The sequence below is a fragment of the Dreissena polymorpha genome, chromosome 9, assembly GCF_020536995.1.
Source record: "Dreissena polymorpha isolate Duluth1 chromosome 9, UMN_Dpol_1.0, whole genome shotgun sequence".
Lineage (NCBI taxonomy): Eukaryota > Metazoa > Mollusca > Bivalvia > Myida > Dreissenidae > Dreissena > Dreissena polymorpha.
In genome coordinates this window covers 104,931,860-104,954,440 of record NC_068363.1, presented here as the reverse complement: position 1 = coordinate 104,954,440, position 22,581 = coordinate 104,931,860, and the positions used below count along the sequence as shown (strand labels likewise).

General features: G+C 34.9%; 1 protein-coding gene and 1 long non-coding RNA gene across 2 annotated transcripts; one reads left to right on the top strand and one right to left on the bottom strand.

The window, feature by feature from the left end:
- Positions 1-298: 298 nt before the first annotated feature.
- Positions 299-3,390, bottom strand: LOC127844941 (uncharacterized). Its single transcript, XR_008032980.1, has 3 exons — positions 3,300-3,390; positions 1,539-1,690; positions 299-1,165 (listed from the first exon to the last, which is right to left on the bottom strand). It is a non-coding gene; the product is annotated as an uncharacterized LOC127844941 (long non-coding RNA).
- Positions 3,391-5,130: 1,740 nt separating this feature from the next.
- Positions 5,131-7,851, top strand: LOC127844968 (uncharacterized). Its single transcript, XM_052375565.1, has 3 exons — positions 5,131-5,298; positions 6,554-6,760; positions 7,335-7,851. Exons 1-3 carry the CDS (start codon positions 5,238-5,240, stop codon positions 7,643-7,645), a joined length of 579 nt encoding a protein of 192 aa, XP_052231525.1. The 5' UTR covers positions 5,131-5,237; the 3' UTR covers positions 7,646-7,851.
- Positions 7,852-22,581: the final 14,730 nt, after the last annotated feature.

The following is a 22,581-nucleotide window of genomic DNA, read 5'->3' as shown; positions in this document are numbered from 1 at the left end:
AAAATTTAAATAAGTAATAAAACAAGTATTTTTTTCCATTCGGGCCATAATAATCAAAATGTTCACCACATTTCAAACACTGTAGCTAATGAATATAATTCTAATGAAATGCTGACAACTTCAAACATCATTCTTTTTAGGTAAGTGCTTCTTCTGTGTTCTCTGTATTGCAATCCACTTTAATCATTAAAAGTGTATTACATGTTGAGCAAAAAGATTGTTAAGGTACAAGCTGAAGTGACATTATTCAAGAAGTTTCTTCTCTTAAAGATTCATTAACACAACATCCAGTTATAACAGTTTCAACAACTTTATTCGCAACAACAGTAAATATTTGTAGTGTTTACAACAATCACCCAAATATATATTAATTATATAATTTTTTAAATAAAAATTCTGACTACATATGTAAAGGATTATTTGAATATCTGTGGAAAATATAGGGATATGGAGTAGCTGTACACACAATTTAAGTGGAACATTTTAAGTTCAACAAGAGATGTGTTTGTCAGAAACACAATGCCCCCTATTGCGCTGCTTTGAAGCCATATGTACGACCTCTGACCTCGAAGAATGATCTTGACCTTTCACCACTCAAAATGTGCAGCTCCATGAGATACACATGCATGCCACATATCAAGTTGCTAACTTCAATATTGCAAAAGATATGGCCAAGTTTAAAGTTTTGGGACATACACAATGACCGACTGACTGACTGACTGACAGACAGACAGACAGACCAAAATCAATATACTCCCGATCTTTCTATCCGGGGGCATTAAAAAGGGGCATTATTAAGCTAAATGCAGGTCAGAGATATAGACCTTAGTCATTGACCTAACATAATGACCCTGAATACATTAGTGCTTTTAATGAAAATCTGTAGTAGAAACAGTGATATAAGGACGTTGCATGTTAACCTTAATATCATTAACAGCTAATTATTCAAGGTATAGTTGAGCTCAAATTAAATATATTATTTACATTTAAGTTCAAATAAAAAAAATACACATTTTTTTCTTCAAGAGTTTCTGCTGTGTTCAACTGCATGTGTGTCATATAACCTATTCAGTATTATGGGTATGAGAGTCCCATCCACTGCTCCCAGGACTTGTGGCGGAATCCATCCTTCATGCATATTTCTTGTTGTACATGGACTTGAAACCTATGGAATGTATTGTGTGTTTAAAATTACCCCTACATGATAAAGCATTTATATACATTTGATTAACTGTGTTTAAATTTTCATTTATTTACTGTGCTCAAGTTTTCATCATCTATTGATTTTCATTTCACATATACATATAGTATGTATCAAAGAAATAATTAACAAATGTGGGAATAAAAAAGGTGCAAAGTAAATAAATTATAATTGTAGGATCCTTGTAAAATGAAAAGTAATTATAATTTTGATTATTCTACCCATTATCTATATAAGATGGTAAGACATGATCAGATTCATTTAAATAAATAACATTTTGTCTACAACAGTTTAAAATCATGATTGAGTAATTGATTATAGAAATAAAGACATTTACCGAGCATATGTTTGTTGATTGAACTCATGAAGGCATGTCAAATTACGTAAGACAGATGATCTGCTGATTCCATGAAGATCTGCCAGCTTGGCATTGATGTTTCGTTTGGCCAAGAATCTTTAACTGATGTTACTTTTGTTAGTGATGAGTACCTGTTGGTGTAGGACAATAAGAAAAAGTGAATAATACCGGTATTAAATATACATCTAATGTAATATGAAAAAACAAAATTACTATAATATGTTTCAGTAGTTTATGTGTATTCAAGAACAAGATATTCGGATAAGGCTAGTATTCCATCTATCCGCATCCGTATCTGCATCCGCAAAATCATAATACAGACTCTATATTCCATTTATCCGCATAAGTCGAACATATCTTTCTTTATCATATAAAGAATTATAATTTTTTAAAATATATAAATTTATAATTTAGATAATTATTATGAAGGACAAACGTGAATTTAAGAATATATAAAGTACAAATCATCTGTCTGTAAAAGAATGCAAATGGTATTACTTCTTCTAGTGCCTTGGCTATGTTTTCCCAAACATTTGTGGTGAAATCAGAGTCCCGATATGCAGAACTGCGTTGGTTGTTTAATTCGGGGTAATTTTTCATGAATTTTAATAGTTTTTCAGTTGATTTTTGAGATGACAGCTTTCCTCATTGTGCTAAATGCCGTCCGTATCTTGTCCGCATCCGCATTAGAATGCTCACTTGAGCGTTCTTTTGCGGACGCCTATTGCGCGTGCAGATATGTAGATGAATGGAATAAGCGCAGTGCATTTCAACTAGTTCTATTTTTTTGCAGGTGCGGATATGCAGATGCGGACAGATGGAATACCAGCCTAACTCAGTTGTTATATGATGACCATCATCATTTTTTTTGGTGGTTGTAGGTTTGATGCATGTAACAGTTGCCTAACCGGGCACATTTTACAATCCAACATCATTTAGCAATACATGCATCGTTATGACAGAATATTAACAAAACATAAGACAAAGAAAAGGAATAGATTGTTACGAGTTGTATAGCGTTGATAAAAAACCTTAACCAATAAAAGCAAGAAACCGTCGGAGACGGGTGATGCTCCCGAAAGTTTTTTTGTCACAATATTGCACTTTATATTCAGATAAAAAGAAACGTCTTGAGGGCACAGTAGTTGGGGGGGACAAGAATGTTTTTATTGAAAATTTCAAAGGGCCATAACTATGTGAAAATTCACCCGACCAGAACCCGCTGATAATATGCACATCTCCTCTTGGTAGTGAAGCTTCCTATAAAGTTTCATTGAATTCCGGTCATTAGTTGCTGAGAAATAGCCCGGACAAGAATTGCACTATATGTACAGTTAATGGAAAATTTCAAAGGGCCATAACTCTGTGAAAAATCAACCAACCAGAACCCGCTGATAATATGCACAGCTCCTCTTGGTAGTGAAGCTTCCAGAAAGTTTCATTGAATTCCGGTCATTAGTTGCTGAGAAATAGCCCGGACAAAACTTGTGCACGAACGGACAGACAGACAGACGCACACACGGACAGACGAAGCGGCGACTATATGCTCCCCCCAATATAAATTTGGGGGAGCATAAAAACAGGGCTCCATGGTGTATTTATCCGAACAGAAAAACATCCGAAATCACATGCAACGGAGATAAAAGCTAACAGCCAAATTAATCATTTATTGCACAAGTGGTAAGAGCGGGTGAAAGCGCATTCATCTGCTTTTGAACAATATAATTGAAACACACATACTAAACACATTGGGTTTTCACGTATATTGCAATTTATTTTCATTTATTTATCTTCATCGAAATATATTCAAAGGGCAGTTACTGACCTATTGATCCCAACGTAAAATAAAGTAATCAAGGTATAAAAACAACAACATGTTTACTTCCTCTGTTATGTCGCCGATAAAAAAGACGGAGCCAAAAGCTTCCTACTCGGCGTCTATGTGCACAACATACGCGGCGTTTATTTTGGTTTCGACGTAACTACGACTGCTACTTACGAGAAAATTCTACGATATCGTAAGTTGCGAAAGTTTATTGAAACGCAAAATGGCAAGTTGCGATAGTCGCAACTGATTTACGAGTCGTAACATACTTACGAGAGCTTATTGAAACGGTCCCCATTCGCTAATCAGGGCCCGTATTCACCAGCAATTCTTTACTATTATCTAATACTAGTATCAATTTAATCGATGTTTCTCGCTAATCAGTATCAATTTAATCGATGTTTCTCGCTAATCATAATGACAAAAATAAGGACATGCACTCATACAACGCGAGATCAATAGTGCGCAAAGGTGATTAAGATAGTAAAAGGTGTGATTATGCGCTATTTGCCAGAAACACGTGTATACAAATATTTTTAAAATGCATTTATCTTCGTGACGAATAATTATATCCAGTAAAAACTAAATATTGAAAATAAAACGTATTTTTAATACACGTCTCCTGTGGGATTCTTAATCACTCCATAAAAGTTTTGTTTATTAGTCCCCTACCGATGAATCCGGAGGGGACTTATGGTTTGCGCTCTGTCTGTCACACTTTTCTGGATTATGCGATAACTTTAAAAGTTCTTCATATTTTTACATGAAACTTGAAACATGGACAGATGTCAATATGGAGATTTAGCACGTCGTTTCATTTTGCTCCTACGTCAAGAATTCTGTTTGCTATGGCAACAAATAGACTAGAAATATTGCTGAAAATGGTGGAGTTTCACCGGTAGGGTACTTTTATTGCTTGGCAATACTCTTGTTGTTTATGCTATGAGTTTATCAATTGTCATGTATCCTTAAGGCAAGAATTTCACGGCTTTAACGATTTGTCTTGTTTCATTAGTGCCTTATTAAACGAATGAAAGGGACTAAAGGTTATCCTTCGACCCCTCAGTCTTTCAGTGTGAAAACTGCATCCTGTGAAAGCTCAAGAAATAATGACACTTTGATTAAACTGTGTCCATTATAAACTTCATTGTAAGCATAAATTAAATTAAGAGACCAAAGCTCACTTTGCTGCTTATTTATTGACTAGATTTTTGGAATAAATCTTAAAACAATTACGAAATGATCATGGAACTTGTTATACACACGAGGCCATGGTACGAAAAAGTGTTTGTTCATCTCACTGTTTGTCCGCTATCATATCACCATTCTGTCAACAAAAATGCTATTTGTTTTCATTAATATCGCTTAGAAATATTGCAGATAGGTCGGCATACCGTTTTGTCCTAATAAACCTTTTCTCTACGGTTCCCAATACAATGAGAATATGTCATAATATTTATGAATCTTCCATTTTTCTTTTGAACATTCTTTAGTTAATTTAATTAAATGTTAATTCAGCGAATTGGATTGAATCTAGACAAAATGATGACAAACACAAAATTTATTTTAGTGGCATAACTGATAAAGAACATGAAAAACCAATAACTTTTCAATGCTCCAGCATACATTTTTATTTATTATAGCCCTCCCTGTAACTATTTTGATAATCGTTTAATATCTCACATAAACGTTGTGACAGGGATTCCACGAAACGAACGAAACGAAACTAATGAATGTTAGGTTGAAACATGCACCAAGATATAATATCATACGAGTAAGATATGTACGAGAGGAAATCATAATATAAAGCCAACTGGTCAAATCTCTTCAGTTCAGTATATGTTTGTTGAATAATGGCCGTACGTTTATTATTTCAATATGCAGTTTTGTTTGTAGGACTTGCCAATGTACGAGGTATGTAGTGTTTATTATTACAAAGGTAAAGGAAGGTCTGACTGGCGTTATCAAATTAAGGTACAAACAAAGACGACCGACAGAACGGCAGGCAGACCGAAAGACAGAAAGGAAAAAAGAAAGAATGAAAGAAAGAAAAAAAGAAAGAAAGAAAGAAGCAGACAGGCAGGCAGGCAGGCGGGCGGGCGGGCGGGCGGGCGGGCGGGCGGGCGGGCGGGCAGGCAGGCAGGCAGACAGACAGGCAGGCAGACAGACAGACAGACAGACAGACAGGCAGGCAGGCAGGCAGGCAGGCAGACAGGCAGGCAGGCAGGCAGGCAGACAGACAGACAGACGCAACAAAAACTATAGACATAAAATTATCAAAACGAGGTTCAACGCCCTTGAACGGTCAATTCGAGTTTAAACCTGTTTGATGGAGGTACTCAATCCTCACACTTGAACCAGAATTTACTACAAACCGCGGTAAAACTATATTTAAAAGAATACCGAAACTTTATTTTGCGATCGGAAGTATAAAGGCAAGAGAAAATAGTGATTAATAGCATTTACTTATATGCATATTTAAGTTTACAAAACGTATAAACCAAGTATAAAAACATGTACACAAAAGATTATTTGTAGTACAAATGCATTGTAAAAGAGGCAAAGCCATGCACATACAAATATACGTTTTAGTGACCTCTAAACACAATGCGACCGGAAAATAAAAATGTCTAATAATAATAACAATAATAAGATTAATAAGAATAATAATACTTGTACATCTACTACTACTACTACTACTACTACTACTACTACTACTACTACTACTACTACTACTACTACTACTACTACTACTACCACTACCACTACTACTACTACTACTACTACTACTACTACTACTACTACTACTACTACTACTACTACTACTACTAAACAAACATGAATAAACATACATGTTAAAACAATAGTTGTTGCTGAATCGGCAACAACTCTTGTTAGCAAACAAGCGTGTGAAAAGAGACCTTAATCTCGCCGATTAGCACTACACATTTATAATTAAACTCAATAGTACCTATTCAAACTCGAGATGGGACCGGATCAATGGGTTCAAATACCGATACCTCGAAATAGCGAAGTTCGGCAATAGGGACCAAAACAAACTTCGAAAAATACTTTGAAAAAATAACGCACTCGAGTAAATCGGTTTTACGATGTTTGAAACAACGGTGATCGACTGCATCTTGTTTCAAGTTTGAAATCTCTGTTTCAGCAAACTGCCCGATGTGCACACACTTTGCCTTCGGGGTAGCGCACGCTCCGAAGGGATATGTGGAGTTTATACGACCAAGTCTAGATAATGTTTTAAAGAATCTGAACACATGCAACGGGGTCGATGCCAAAGTTTGTTCACACCGAACCATATGTACCACTTACTACGCTCTGATGCACGGCAAGGGGCAGAAGAACGTGGATCCCGGTAAGTATATGCGTACGTTTGATTGCTTACAGAGCTGTTTCTTACACAGTCATGATATTTTAAGTTTAATGCGTATCATCATTCACAGAATAGCTCGTCACAGTTAAACAACTGCTTGTATTGATGCGTTTTATTTGAATATACTAAATGTAACATTTTGAAATTCTTTACATTGCAATAATATATTTACGCTTGCTCTTCTTTTCATGCCCACATTATTTATGAAAACGTATTATTTTTATTTCGACCATATATGTTTCGATATTTCCTACGCTGGTACATGTGTGAAGGTATGCACTCTATATGCATTGCAATAGAAGTCTTCTTTCATGACATATTGAATTAAGTGAATGTTCAGTGTTGTATGTTACAGAATTGTTTTGCAATAAGTTACTTACCTTGAATACGGACGGCTGGTAGCGCAAGTTTCCTCCGTGATATTATTTCTGGAGATTAATTGTTCCTACATTCCGTAGATCATTATTTATTCAAATCTATGTTTGTTTTAACTAATTAACAATTTATAGAAACAATGATGTCCATAATGTTTCTTATGTTAATATGTTTGCAACAGATATCGAAATTTCGGTAGAATTGATTATACGTGGATGTCAAGAGAGGTCAAGTTCTGACGTCGATAGATGTATTCCTGTTGGGGATACCATTAGCCCCGCCAACCCGATGGTCAACGGCATCTTCGCAGTGTACGACCACTTCAGCATGAACGCACGGTCGTGCATCAGCGAGCAACCGATGCAGTTCAAACTGGCAATCCCAGAGAGCTACGTCACTACCGGCTCTGCACCCAACGGCGCGCCTTATGTGTCAGCATTTGTTCAGAACACATTCCTGTTTGGAATATTCCTGACACTGTCTCTGAACTGAACTCTGCGACGCGTTTCGTTGTTTAACCATTATTAATGAATCATGACAATGATATTTAAAATTTCAAGCACATTTACATAACAATTACACACAAATATTGTCGAGTAATCGTTCAATAAAACATGTTCAATATTAATATTAAAGAGCATATAAACAATGTGGAATAATTGTCACGAAAATTATTAAACTGAAATCTAACAAATTTATTTAATGTTGATTTTTTCCTATCTCCATTTGACACTGACCATGCGCCTAGTGAGCTGTTATAAGAACGTTTTTTTTTCCGTCATCCGTTGTCAACATTTTCTTAATAATATAAAGGCAACATTAATTACCCTATATGTATTGTATGTTTGCTGCAAATTTGTGTCAAAGCCATCTTGTCCGGCTTTGAAACTGGGTCATGAGAGATTACAAACTTGCCCACTAGTTAAATTCACGTTTGTTTGTCAAATCGTTATGCGCAATCGTCATGAAATTTGATAAGAACTTTTGTTCTAATGAAATCTCGGTAGATTTCGGAAGGGTTTTGATAAATTGAAAAATATGCCAGACTCGGTTTCTCTTCGGGCAAAAGTGAAAATTGCGAATTCCTTATAATTAACATTTTAAGTTCTATGGTTTGAAACTTGCTTCAAATATATATTATAATGACTCCTCGATCGTGTTTTAATATGGTTCCGGTATATTAAAAAAACATGGCCGCAAAGAAGTGAGCAAGTTCTCGTAAAATTCTATCTAAAATTATGTCAAAACCAGAAGTCGTGTTTTTCCAAATCATTTATCGAAATATCTCAGCCGAACTCGAAAAAGATAGCGATCCGCTAGGAAGCATGGCCGCAGATAGAGTGGAATCAGGTTGGGAGGTTTTCCTCAAATGACTATTGTGAAACCTTGTAAAAATAAAAAAAAGTGCAATTTAAATCAAATCGTCATGAAACGTGCTTATGTGCAAAACATATCTCGGCTGAGTTGGAAAATCATCAAATCTAATCAGAAATGTGACCTGTATTGGCAGATAATTTTTTTATGATATGATATTAGGAAATTAACTGCGCAATTGACTCTACGGAAATATTTCAGAAGATAAACGTCAAAGCGGGCATTTAAATGTAACTTAAGAAAGCCAGAAATACTTACAGCTTTCGATCCTTCGAAGGTATGTTTTTGTCTTTTGAAACATGTTATAGTGCCCGTATGGAGTTGTTTTACGTTGTGGACTGAGAAAAACAGCCAAACTTATTTGTAGAAACGATCAAGACAAGTAACGCCAAAGTGCGTAAAGATACACATCCAACACATTAAAGCTCAACCATTCATCGAAATATTTCATGTTCGCCGTTTTCGGCGTTATGTTATGATCGAAGCCAGATTTGAGATCTTTTAAAAAGTAAATATTCATTAAACTAAAATAAAGGTTCAGGAGAAATGAAACCGAAAGATCAGAGAAGTCGTCTGTCTGTCTGTGTGTCTGTCTGTGTGTCTGTGTGTCTGTGTGTGTGTCTGTGTGTGTGTCTGTCTGTCTGTCTGTCTGTCTGTCTGTCAGTCTGTCTGTCTGTCTGTCTGTCTGTCTGTCTGTCGGTCTGTCTGTCTGTCTGTCTGTCTGTCTGTCTGTCTGTCTGTCTGTCTGTCTGTCTGTCTGTCTGTCTGTCTGTCTGTCTGTCTGTCTGTCTGTCTGTCTGTCTGTCTGTCTGTCTGTCTGTCTGTCTGTCTGTCTGTCTGTCTGTCTGTCTGTCTGTCTGTCTGTCTGTCTGTCTGTCTGTCTGTCTGTCTGTCTGTCTAGACTAGTCAGTTTAAATAAAACGCCTATGTAACCCGTGTTCTTGCTTCCCTAGCTTTTGTGACTTTGGGAATGACATTTATTAAAGGAAAACCTTCCAAAACCGTTGTTTACGTAACCTTCGAGATATAGGATGTTCAAATACCCTTTTTTTCAAAATAATATACAGTAAGTGTGCATGTCTTTCATTTGAATATTACTAAAGCCACGTTGGTTTATTTTCTGAGACTGTTTAATATTTAACTTTGTATGAATGTTGAACAAACACATTTTAATACCAGCAATTCTTAATAAATTGAATAACGCTCGAAATCATACATTGAGATTGAGTCTAACCAATATAACGCCTACACAGTTAGTATGTACTTTAAGTGAACTTTGCATTTGTTCAACTGTGGGCAGTTTAACCCATTTATGCCTAGTGGACTCTCCCATCCTTCTAAATTGGATCAATAATTTCCAAAATTACGGATGTCTAGTATATTTATTTTTATGTTTAGAATACATCTTACAGAAATTCCTGCGGCGTCTGATCTGGGTCTACGCTGTTTTCCAAGGCCTTTTTTTCTAGACGCTAGGCATAAATGGGTTAACTTTATATTAGTCCCTCGAGTGCGCATTCCCCCGCCCATTACAGATTAGATAAACCTTTTCATAAATGTATAAATGGTTATTTTCTTCTTAGAATCCACTGTTCGAATTTTAATAAGTTTCAATTGTTCCTTGTATTATTCTGTTGCAAATATCACCGTTGCATAAGTGGTTGTGTTAGCAAAGCCTTAATGGACGCGATTATATAAACCTTTTTTTGGGAAAACTGGGCTTAATGCATGTGCGTAAAGTGTCTTTTCTGCTTTATGGTATTTTTGTATAAAGACAGTTTCTTCTTAGAAAAAGTCTAGTTTAGGTGGAAAGTGTCGTCCTTATTAGCCTGTGCGGACTTCAAGGCTCATCTGGGATGACACATACCGCACAGGTATATGTCCATTTTTTCCCCAGAACAATGCTCATTGGAGATTTAAAGAATATCTCTCCAGTAAAAAAAAAACACTGGGCGGTAGGAATGTTAAATGAATTTAATTTAATAGCCATTTTCTCTACCAAACTATTTTGAACACTCTTGATGTCTGAAAATGTCCAAATTATGATTGGGAGTTTATTGGCGTCGCACTGAAGTGCGGCGACTAGTACGTAATACGTTTTTTTTTCGCTTATGGGAGGAGAAGTTATTTTACGGATCAATGAATATATTTTTGTTTTAAGAATATCTTGCCTAGTTGTGATTTTTTGTGTTAATTAGTGTAAATAAGTACTGCATTTGTGCCTATTACATTTACTACAACATGTATTGCCAATAATGCAAAGCTAATTATTTTAATTAATAACTGATCACAGGGACTGGGCAATAATAAATGATCACAGGGACTGGGCAAATACGCGAACCGGTGAAACTTTCTGGTTTTGTATAAAAACAAAACATAATCAAAATATATTTATTTTGTGGTGTTTCTAACAATAGCGCAGACTTTTGCTGTTCGAGTTTTGGTTAACGCGTATTTTCTTCAATTTTACAAGACGACAGCGATTACACGGTTATTGCTTTATTGATAACCGTTACACTACAGTCACTTATTAAGGCAGTAGGTGCCTAATGCGATCGGGGATAGTCGATCGATATCGCCGTATTTTGAAAGCGTTTCGGCTATAAGCGATATTTACGGTAAAGTCCGGAAATTATACTAAATACACGAAATAAATTTGTATTTTTTTTTATTTAAGTGTTAAATTTGCTTATCTCTTTAAGATTTAATAACTATACAATACAAATATAAGTTAAATTAATTCGTTTCATAAAATATTTTGTTCATGACGTCACGGTTGTTGACATTTTCTTAGCAAAATGAAAGTGCGAAATAAAAGCGAGCGATTTGCAAAATCGAGAAAAAGAAGAAAACACCGATCGACAACGTTGTGTTCGATAACAATAATTCATTTATCGAGCTCTGCGATGGCGATTTGTGTGAAAATGACTCACGTAAAAGCTATTCGCATTTGCTAAATGGCGTGAAAAGAGTAAGCAGAAGTGGGTGGGGGAGGGAAAAAACTTGATTGACTCGTTGAGCTGGAGGTTTTGCTTAACAAATTACAGTATGGTCAGTTTTGTAATCTGTTCCCCATTCCTTTAAAAATACATAACCTTGTTGGTTAACTACAAAATGGCCTCAGTGGTTATTTGTACGTTGTTTGTGAAAACCCTGACTGTAGAGAAGTCAACCGTGTTGCTTATGGAAAGCAGCACCATCTCAAGATCAGGGGAAGGCCATGCTTTGACGTAAATACCAAGCTTGGAACAGGTATGCATGTCTTCATTTTTCAACCTGCCATTTCTATCAATGTTTAATCATTGTACAATTGCCATTGATCTTTGGACATCTTACACATTTTCAGACCCCTTAAAATTCCAAGTGTCATTCCCAGTGAATATTTGTTTATCGTGTAATACTAGTATATAAGGAAACATTCCGGTGTCCATCATATTCAGTTTTCAAATTTAGTTTCGCATTTGTGTTGTTAAATCCAATTGATTGCTCATTCATGTTATTTAATAATGTAATGATGATACAAATGGATTCAATGAAAATACATTGTGACGTCATTATTAAGTAACTACGGCCTTATTTCGTTTTCATGTTCTTATCATTTTCAATTCTCTTTTCAGCAACGAAAGTCAGTTTTGGCAGGCCGGTGAAGGTAAATAACTTCCTAGCCACTCTAAACACAATGCTTATTGCAAATAGAAATCTTCAAAAGATGGAGGCTCGTGCTGGGGAGGCCATCAAGAAAATCTCAACTGCGTCGTCTAACAAGGCTGCCATTGATGCTTATGAGAAAGAAATGGAGTAAGTGTAAAAACTAACTTTTAATACAATGTTATTGACTATTCTGGTGCCAAATTTTAGTATTTTTTCTCATCAACTGTCTTCTTATTTCCTATTCCAGATGAACATGAATCATATTAATAATAATTGTTTTATTAAAGGCACTGTGTTCATAGTTTTGTACAATTGCATTTTTTTTAAAGATTTTTGGTTAGAACCCCAGGGCAGGCAAATTATTAGAAATATTTGTGATTGTTATTATAAATATTAAAAGCTATTCCAAATATTACAATTTTTTAAAATAAATTCATTATTTTTAGTTATAAATCTTATGAAGAGCATAGGTATATTAAAATTCTGAGCTATTCATATAAATGGTGATTACTTTTCACAAGCGATAATTTGAGTTCAACGACTTTTTGTGCTAAAAATTGATTTTTCTCATATCCAACGATCATATAAGGCGTCAGAATGAAACTTAAAGGGGAATAATAAAATTCATGAAATTAGCATTGTATGAATTTAATTTTGTATTTCAGTTCGAGGTACAGTAATGCCTGATATTACTCAGATTGCTGCCTTGCATTTGAAGACGGGTTTTAAGTTCTCGACATATGTCAAGACAACAGTGCCAATTTCTTCCGAAGCTAAGAAAGTGATTGGCATCTCTGTTGATGATCATGGCATAATGCGTGTAAATGGTGGAAGTGTTGATAGTGTATCAATTAAAACGTCTCTACGTGATTGTATGATGTGGCTTGCAAAGTTTCCCAGAGCCATTTTTGTTGCTCATAATGGGCGCAGTTTTGATTTTCCGGTTTTGGTTAGTGGATTGCTGAACACACACTGTTTTGAAACGTTTTGTAATTGTGTAAGCAGCTTTGTTGACTCTTTGCCGGTTTTCAAAAATCGTATCCTGGACAGTCACACAAACAGGGAGATCTAGTGAACGTGTTCTCCAGGCAACCTGCAACGCCCACAGTGCTCCTGATGATGTTGAAGCACTAGGATCTTTGCTTGAAACATGTAAAATTACTGACAATATGGCCCACATCTTTACTGTTCTTGCAAACCATAATTCAGTTTGTTTTAGTCATGAAAAGCCTTAAAGGCAAAGAACATTAGATTGTTAGACGTGCTGTTGCATAGAGGAACTCTAAAGCGACCAACAGCTGAAAACATTTCGGGATATGGACAGGCCTTGTGTCATTTGAAAGCCATATTTTCTAGTTCCGGAGAGGATGACTTTAGGGATACTTTCATTGCTAAAAACAATGAGAGACTACCAAAAGTCACAAACGCAAAAAAATATTTTATCTGAAGTGGTCCCTAAAATCGGTCAGTTTTTCAGTGACGAAAAGTGACGGAACGAGATAATATGGCTTTCAAATGACACGCGGCCAGCCAAAATCACGCAATGGCTTTATACTGATACTAAATTATGTACATCTAGTTGTCATTAATCTTGCTGTTTTTATTAAAATATAAGATGTATATAATTGTGCTACATGTTTAAAGAAACATGATAACTTATACATCTTTATGCTACGTTATATTGGGGCAACTTTGACATTTTGTAGTGAACTGCGCCTGTATTCATATGTTGCCTTTTGACTTTAGGTGACCTTAAGATTGTATTATTAATGTATTATTATATCAATATTAATTCAAAGTTAGCTAAATTTTTTCACATGTCATGGTTTATAACTGTAGCTTTTAATAAGCAACTAGAAACCCCCCAAAAAAGAAGTGATATACAAATTTATACTTAAATTGATTGCGTGCAAATTAATTGGGGTAGGCATACTCACAGTAACATTTCTTGAGGTAGGAACGGTAAAACTTCCTGAAATCCATTCAGTATGTAGAAAATATGTTGTGTTAAAAGGATCTTTTCACGTTTTGGTAAATTGACAAAATTAAAAAAAGTTTATTCAGAATCGCAAATTTTCGTTTTAGTTATGATATTTGTGAGGAAACAGTATACTGAACAATTACCATGGTCTAATAAAGCCATTATATGCATCTTTTGACGATTTAAAAACCTGAAAATTATAAAGCGTTGCAACGCGAAACGATTGAATAATTTGGAGAGTTCTGTTGTTGTCGTTATATTTTGTGAAACTTCGAGGATTGCTTATATAAAATATAAAATACATCCTTCATTGTATGAGTACGGATGGCCGAGTGGTCTAAATATGACTTTTACTCAAGGACTCCAGGGGTCAGTGGTTCGAGCCCTGATGCGGATTACTTTATTTTCTTTTTCTTAATTTTATTCCTGATTTTTTTACTGAAGCTTTTGAGATCCAATATCTACATTTATCATAATAAAGCATTTAATTACAAACTTCAATACATGCCAAAATCTGTGAAAAGGCCCCTTTAAAGATATATAAAAGAAAGTTCGATTTGAACAATGTCCGTTTTTTTTCACTTGTACATACTAAATTTTCAATATTGTTATTTACTATAAAAGAAAATGCAGTTAACATTGAAATTCACACAACATTTAAATAGTGTCATGTTCTTCGCTTTCTATAGTGCTTTGTTTTATGGTTGATTCAGCAAACCTCGTACACATTCGAATGTTTATGACAAATCAGGGGCGGATCCAGGATTTCTGGTTAGGGGGGGGGGCGGGATATTGAAAGATTTGCTGCGGGTGCAGCTGGCCGCAAGATCCCCTGGTGGGTGCATGGCAAAGCCCTGCTAGGGGATCCACGGGGGCAAAGCCCCCCGGAAGCTCGACGATTTTAGTGATTTTGAAGGCTTTGACAACCACTTCTCGAGCATGTCACGCCTTATGTACTTGCATCAAAGTACCTTCTTATAATATGCCCAAAAAGTGGATAGATTATACGTAATACGGATGGATATAGTCGGAAGAAATGCTATAAAGAAGAACACACTGACGGATGTCAGGCTAGTGGCAAACAATGAGTTTAAAGGGGCCTTTTCACAGAACGCGAAACGATTGAATAATTTTGGAGAGTTCTGTTGTTGTCGTTTAATTTGTGAAACTACGAAATTGCTTTTATAAAGTATAAAATACGTCTCTAATATATACTTTGCAGGATGGCCGAGCGGTCTAATTGGTTTTTACTCCAGGACTCCGGGGGTCACTGGTTCGAGCCCTGCTGCGGGCTACTTTTTTTCCTTTGTTTAATTTTATTCTTGATTTTTTTTGGAGCCTTTTAAATCCAATGTTTACATTTATCAATATAAAGCATTTAATGACAAACTTCAAAACATGCCAAAATGTGTGAAAAGGCCCCTTTAAATAAATATGTACAATACATGCATTTCATCACACTACAAGTGACATAAAACGTAATTAAAGTTTCTTGTCACTGAACCTTTTGTTGTCGTTTTTGCTTTTTTATCCAGATAAGTGCATATATTATTGGACATCAAAGGCACAATTCGCTTTCAATGACACTTTTTTCATTCTGTATCTACTAACAAAATCCAGTCGAGTACGTTTATTAAGTTAATTGTCAAAATATATGTATATCCCATTACAAAAAACTATATATTTTAGATATAGGGTAAATCCATAGAAAACGCCCAACCGAGTCAAGGGGTAGGTGTATTCAACCAAGTATAAAAAGTTAACCGGCTGGTAAAAAGCTTTAAAATTTTGCAATTAGTTGTGATAAACAATTTACTATGTGGAAATAATAACAAAGAGTGTTTCTGGAAAAGTACGCATTAGGCTACCACTACCTTAATATCATAGTTAGAAGGTGATTTTTTAAGCGGTTCCGTAGTGTAGAGGTTACACGCTTGCTTCACATGTGAGCGGTCCAAGGTTCGAGCCCCAGTAGAATCAAATTATTTTATTTTTGTTCTATGTTAACTTTTTGTTTTGATGTAGACATTTTAGTTTAAATAAATATGCTGTTTTATTGTAACCATTTTTTGTTTTTATAATGCCCATGAAATATATGTGTGAGGGGGTGGGGGGGGGGGTCGTAAACACATTTAAACTTTTACAGTGTTTTCATATCAATGAGTACTCAACCCCTATCGTAAATGAGCAACGTAAGAATAAGTTCAGAATCATGTCCCCTTGAAGTTGAGAAAAATATGAAATTACGCTTACAAGATGAAGCAGATTTTTAAAAACCTACACAGTTCTGTTCCATTAATAAAAACTGCACACGGCTGCCAGTAAAAAAAGGAAACCAATGTAAATAAAATTAACTATGTAATATTTGGGGGTTACAACACAAAATCATAGATAATGGTTATTTGGGGGTTATTACACAACATCATAGATAATGGTTATTTGGTGGTAATAACACAAAATCATGGATAATGGTTATACCAGTATCTTTTTCTATTTTGTTTAAAATAATCGGCCAATATATTAATATTTACAGTAGAAAAAATCGTTCCATGTAACTTTATTGAGTGCCTTTATTACTGAAATTCCCGACGCCCTTTGATGCAGACTGCACAGGCTAATCTGGGGCGACACTTTAGCACATGCATTATGCCCAGTTTTCTCAGAACGCGGCTCAAATGTTCAGTGGATAGGAAGATCAGCAAAGTCATGTTTAATTTGGATTTGTGTAATATGTATTTTATTTCAAGTACACATACGGAGTATATACCTGTTTTATTTCACGTATCTATACACAAAAGACAGTTGGACAGCCAGACAGACTGAGCAGCATGCAGGGATACTTTGTCGTTTATTCACGTTTAAAACTGAACATAACGCAAATGATATCATAGAAAAAGCAAAGCACGTAATTTTGGTTTAACAATGCACAAACACTTTAACGTAACTGCAATTAAAACATTAAACGGATATAATACCCAAATATATAGAGGGAGTAATTTTTTTATTTATTTAAAAACTAACTATATTTCTTTATTAAAGGGAATGAAGAAATTTATGACTGTGGAAATTTCTTTTAATGCACATATTTAATTCATTTATTTTGCGCTACTACTTCTTATGAAGTTTTGTTATTCATCGTTTTTTAATCTTTTTTGAAAAACATTTTATGAGATCAAAATAATTATATACTCGTTTTTATACAGTGTATTTGTTTGTTCGGCAACGCGTGATTTTAGATGTTTTTATGTTACAACATTATTGTGAAACAAAAATATTGCGGACAAGGTTCAGTGTATTATTGGACCATTAAACAGATTTCGGATGATACATAACATATTTTTTTTACAATTGCAAAAGAAAGTAGAAAAGCGATATCGGTATACCCGGATGTTTCAATCAATATCGGAAAGATTTCAACGTAATTGTGTAAGTATAGAAAGTATGGTACGTAATAAAACTCATGAATATTAAGATATTAGTGATTTTAACTTTAATGTTATTTTGTCTGAGAAAATAACCTCTATTCAAAGTCACCTTTCAAAATTATCACATGCAACGGCGCTTTTTCTCACGTAGTTACGCTCGCGCGATAGATTAGATTTGTGAAACTGGTAACAACTTCTATAAAAGTACCAATGTCATCATTGTTTCTCCTTAATCAATTTAACCGGAATACAGAGATAAAAATAATGAACGCGAGATTAATACCGATCCAAGGCCACTGATATATTAAAGGTACGTGTACTCATTGTTTGGTTGTTTTTGCAGACTTTTAGTTTGGTATTCAATTTTCAAACTTGCAAGAGTAAGAGAAGAAACTGATGAGTTAAATTATCGAGTAAAACTGTTTGTTTTCTGGTTCTTCTTCTCCTGGTACTACTTCTTCTGGTACTACTTCTTCTGGTACTACTTCACCTGGTACAAATTCTTCTGGTACTACGTTATCTGGTATAATTTCTTCTAGTCCTTCTTCTCCTGGTACTTCTTCTTCTGGTACTACGTCTTCTGGTACTTCTTCTTCTGGTACTACTTCTCCTGGTACTACTTCTCCTGGTACTACTTCATCTGGTACTACTTCTGGTACTACTTCTTCTAGTACTTCTTCTCCTGGTTCTACTTCTTCTGGTACTACTTCTTCTGGTACTACTTGTCCTGGTACTGCTTCTTCTGCTACTACTTCTTCTGCTACTACTTTTTCTGGTACTACTTCTTCTACTCAATATTTCGTTGTTTTTGCAGACTTAGTTTGGTATTCAATGGCCAAACTTGCAAGAGTTAAAGACGAAACTGAACAGTAAAATAATTGAGTAAAACTGTTTGCTTTCTGATTCTTCTTTTCCATGTACTACTTCTTCTGGTACTAATTCTCCTGGTTATAATTTTTCTGGTATTACTTTTTCTGGTTCTTCTTCTCCTGGTACTAATTCTTCTGGTACTACTTCTTCTGGTACTACTTCTTCTGGTACTACTTCTTCTGGTACTACTTCTCCTGGTACTACTTCTTCTGGTACTTCTTCTCGTGGTACTACTTCACCTGGTACTACTTCACCTGGTACAACTTCTTCTGGTATAACTTCTTCTAGTCCATCTTTCACTGGTACTTCTTCTTCTGGTACTACGTCTTCTGGTACTTCTTCTTCTGGTACTACTTCTCCTGGTACTACTTCATCTGGTACTACTTCTGGTACTACTTCTTCTGGTACTTCTTCTCCTGGTGCTACTTCTTCTGGTACTACTTCTTCTGGTACTACTTGTCCTGGTACTCCTTCTTCTGCTACTACTTCTTCTGCTACTACTTTTTCTGGTACTACTTCTTCTACTCAATATTTCGTTGTTTTTGCAGACTTAGTTTGGTATTCAATGGCCAAACTTGCAAGAGTTAAAAACGAAACTGAACAGTAAAATAATCGAGTAAAACTGTTTGTTTTCTGATTCTTCTTTTCCATGTACTACTTCTTCTGGTACTTATTCTCCTGGTTATAATTTTTCTGGTATTACTTTTTCTGGTTCTTCTTCTCCTGGTACTACTTCTTCTGGTACTACTTCTTCTGGTACTACTTCTTCTGGTACTACTTCTCCTGGTACTACTTCTTCTGGTACTTCTTCTCGTGGTACTACTTCTTCTGGTACTACATTTCCTGGTACTACTTCTTCTGGTACTACTTCTCCTGGTACTATTTCTTGTACTACTTCTTCTGGTACTTCTTTTCCTGGTACTTCTTCTTCGGGTACTACTTCTATTGGTTCTTCTTCTCCTGGTACTACTTCTTCTTGTACTACTTCTTTTGGTACTACTTCTTCTGGTACTACTTCTTCTGGTACTACTTCTTCTGGTACTACTTTTTCAGGTATTACTTCTTCTGGTACTTCCTCTTCTGGTACTACTTATTATAAACTTCTAGGTATTCATTCATCTACGTTTTATCTGTGTTTTTTTTTCAAGGTAATTATATCGTATATACTGTCTTTAAAGTATAGGATGAAAAAGCACATGAAGGTTACAACATCGGGGTCTTTTTATTTAAACGACTATTGCCGTTATCATTATATTAGTTCAATTCTGATTATATATTTAAAATATTGGTTGTAATCAGCCCTCTAAAGTTTTCTCGATTAAAAAAGCCAACAGTATGCTTGTACAGAGCAATGAAAGGTTTGTGTTCATTTTCAAATTATGTCAAACTCTAAGATAATGTCACACAGCAACCGTATCCTTATGTTCAGATCATAGCTTGTGTATGCATTTCGAAATAAATTGACGACAAAAATGTGTATCATAAGACCGCGAGTCGCGAGCTAAAATCGCATAACCCGCTAAACAGTCAATGTCATAGTAGATACTTCAAAAATAGGCATTAAGGTTATATAATAATTATAATCATATCAAGATGAGGTATCGCATTCGGATCTGGCAAAAATATCATGGTGTCAATAAGGGTTTAGGCATGATGTGTACAGTAAGAAACGTGCATATTACCATCGTAATTTGTTTTATTAAATGCCGTATTAATTTTTCACAAAATGTAACACTTAACACCTTTTTCTTTGTTCAATGACCTACATCAAGGGTATACGTGACTCATGGACACATTTTTAAATGTTATCGTAATTATATTTAGCACGATCCTTGTGACACTCTATCTTTCTACGAAACTGAGTGTTCAGGACCAATAATGCCTCGCCGATAAAGCGATAAGATACCTTACCGGGTAATACTATAGTATATGATATTATAATGCATATCATAACCCCATAATTATGACGGAGTACATGTGTCGATCGTATTGCTCACAACTCAAGTTCATTGTCGAATTGTGTGTTGTTGTTCGTTTTTATGGTTGTTGCCATGTAAAGCTATACAATGAACTATTATTTATGCTTAAACACTAATTTAGTCAATTAAACTTTTTGCAAGCAGTGTCTTTAATATGAATGCTACTTTTGAACCAATACGATTAATTCAATACATTTACATACATATAGTGCATCATGCGATATTAATAAATAACCAGTTTATACTTTCGTTAATTTCTGTAATATTATCCGCATATTTATTATTGAATTTTTTATAAATGATGCTGAACAGCGCTAGGGTTCAAACGTTTATCACAAAAGCATTTCAGCGTCTGTAATCTGTGTTTTAGTGCCATCCATTTGAGTAACGCATGGTTCAAATGCATTGCTCTTTTGTTCCGCAAAAGCTATGAATATTACTACGGATTAGCTTTATGCATAAATCAGCAATCATTTTCCGAAAAATACAGATAAATTGTTTTATGTAACCTTACGACACAAATTAGTTGAATAAAAATGATTTAAAATTGATAAGGCTTTTTGATAAGTGGAAATGTTTGGCAACTCAAATCGCATGTCCCACCGTGTGACAACACTGAACTACCTTAAATGTCGTAGTACATAAATCTTTTAACGATTTGTTTAGCTCATTGATTAGTGCAGTTCCGTAATCGACCGATAAATAGAATTGTGTATCCATTCGACTGTGTTTGAACGTTTGTTTTTCAACGAATCATCGAAGGCGAATATTAAATACATGTAGCAAAACTTACGTAAAGCTTTAAAAGCTTTATGTAAAAATCGGTGTTCAGTTGGAATAAAACAGTAAATTCGGGGCATTTATTAGAATTTTGACCTAACGCATAGTAAGCTGACATCCATCTTTACGTCTTATGCTTCTGAAAATTACTGTAGAAGTATTTTATTTCAAATGCTATATGACATGCCATTATAATCTGTGCATGTAGATTCACATGTATATTATTTGAAAATATTATAATATTTTTTTGTCTCGCTTTACAGAAATAAAATTGAACTGCCTTGGCAAGATCGTTGGTTTTGAATTATTATCATCAAACCATCAGGCACGGAATATATATATATATATATATATATATATATATATATATATATATATATATATATATTTACTAATTAGTGCTTAACGCGGAAATGGAAATAACATTTCATGAATAACATTAAACACACTAAGTAAACATCAAGATATCCTAAAATATCCAAAAGATCCCGAGTAAGAAATAAATTATAATCGGTAGTAAATAGGACCGGTTATAACTTGCTCGAGAGTCCGATGCAAAACAAGAAAATACAATTATGGGCCTTAAGTATAGCGGGTTACAACTGTAAAATTGAATATATATCGGGTTAAAAGAATATTTTTTTCCGACTTTCTAAGCCGACCTCCAAACACCAAAATAAAAAAAATTAATGCGATCAAACAGAAATAGAATTAGATATTAACGATAAACATTTCACGATAAATTCAGAAGAAAATTTGAAGATCAGGCGCGCGAAATTAATGTAATTGACTCTACGCACAGTGACCACAGACAGATAATTGGTAATATTATTACCCCGCAGCCAATCCCAGCGGACGACACAGCATCGAATGATAGCATATCAGGACGTAATATGCAAATAGAACAAGCAAAAGACCCTCAAATATCTGAGATTGGAGCGAGATTAAGATTAGGGAAACAAAACAAGAATGAAGATGATAGATATATTATGGTTGATGGGATACTGTACTACATATCAAGCTTAGATGAGGAACCTACCATTAGGCTCTTTGTACCTAAACACCTGACTGATTCAGTTATCAAGCAATATCATGATAAAAACGGTCATCCGGGATCTCAAAGGCTTTTCCATACGATAAAAGAGAAATATTACTGGCCTAAAATGTATTAAGAATTGAATGATTATGTATCTAAGTGCATTATATGTCAAAGTAGAAACTTAAAAGCAATTAAAGCTCCTATATCGTCAGTTACCTCCATACCACCATTTCCTTTCTCAGTTGTTTCCATAGATGTATGCGGACCATATCCAAAAACGCTTTCCGGAAATAGATATATAATATGTTTCGTAGATCAATACTCAGGAT

Excerpts from the sequence above, each read along its gene's own strand:
- LOC127844968 (XM_052375565.1), top strand. The coding sequence starts at position 5,238 with ATGGCCGTACGTTTATTATTTCAATATGCAGTTTTGTTTGTAGGACTT. Across the intron at positions 5,299-6,553 it reads AGGACTTGCCAATGTACGAG|CAAACTGCCCGATGTGCACA; the intron begins GTATGTAGTGTT and ends TCTCTGTTTCAG. Across the intron at positions 6,761-7,334 it reads GCAGAAGAACGTGGATCCCG|ATATCGAAATTTCGGTAGAA; the intron begins GTAAGTATATGC and ends TGTTTGCAACAG.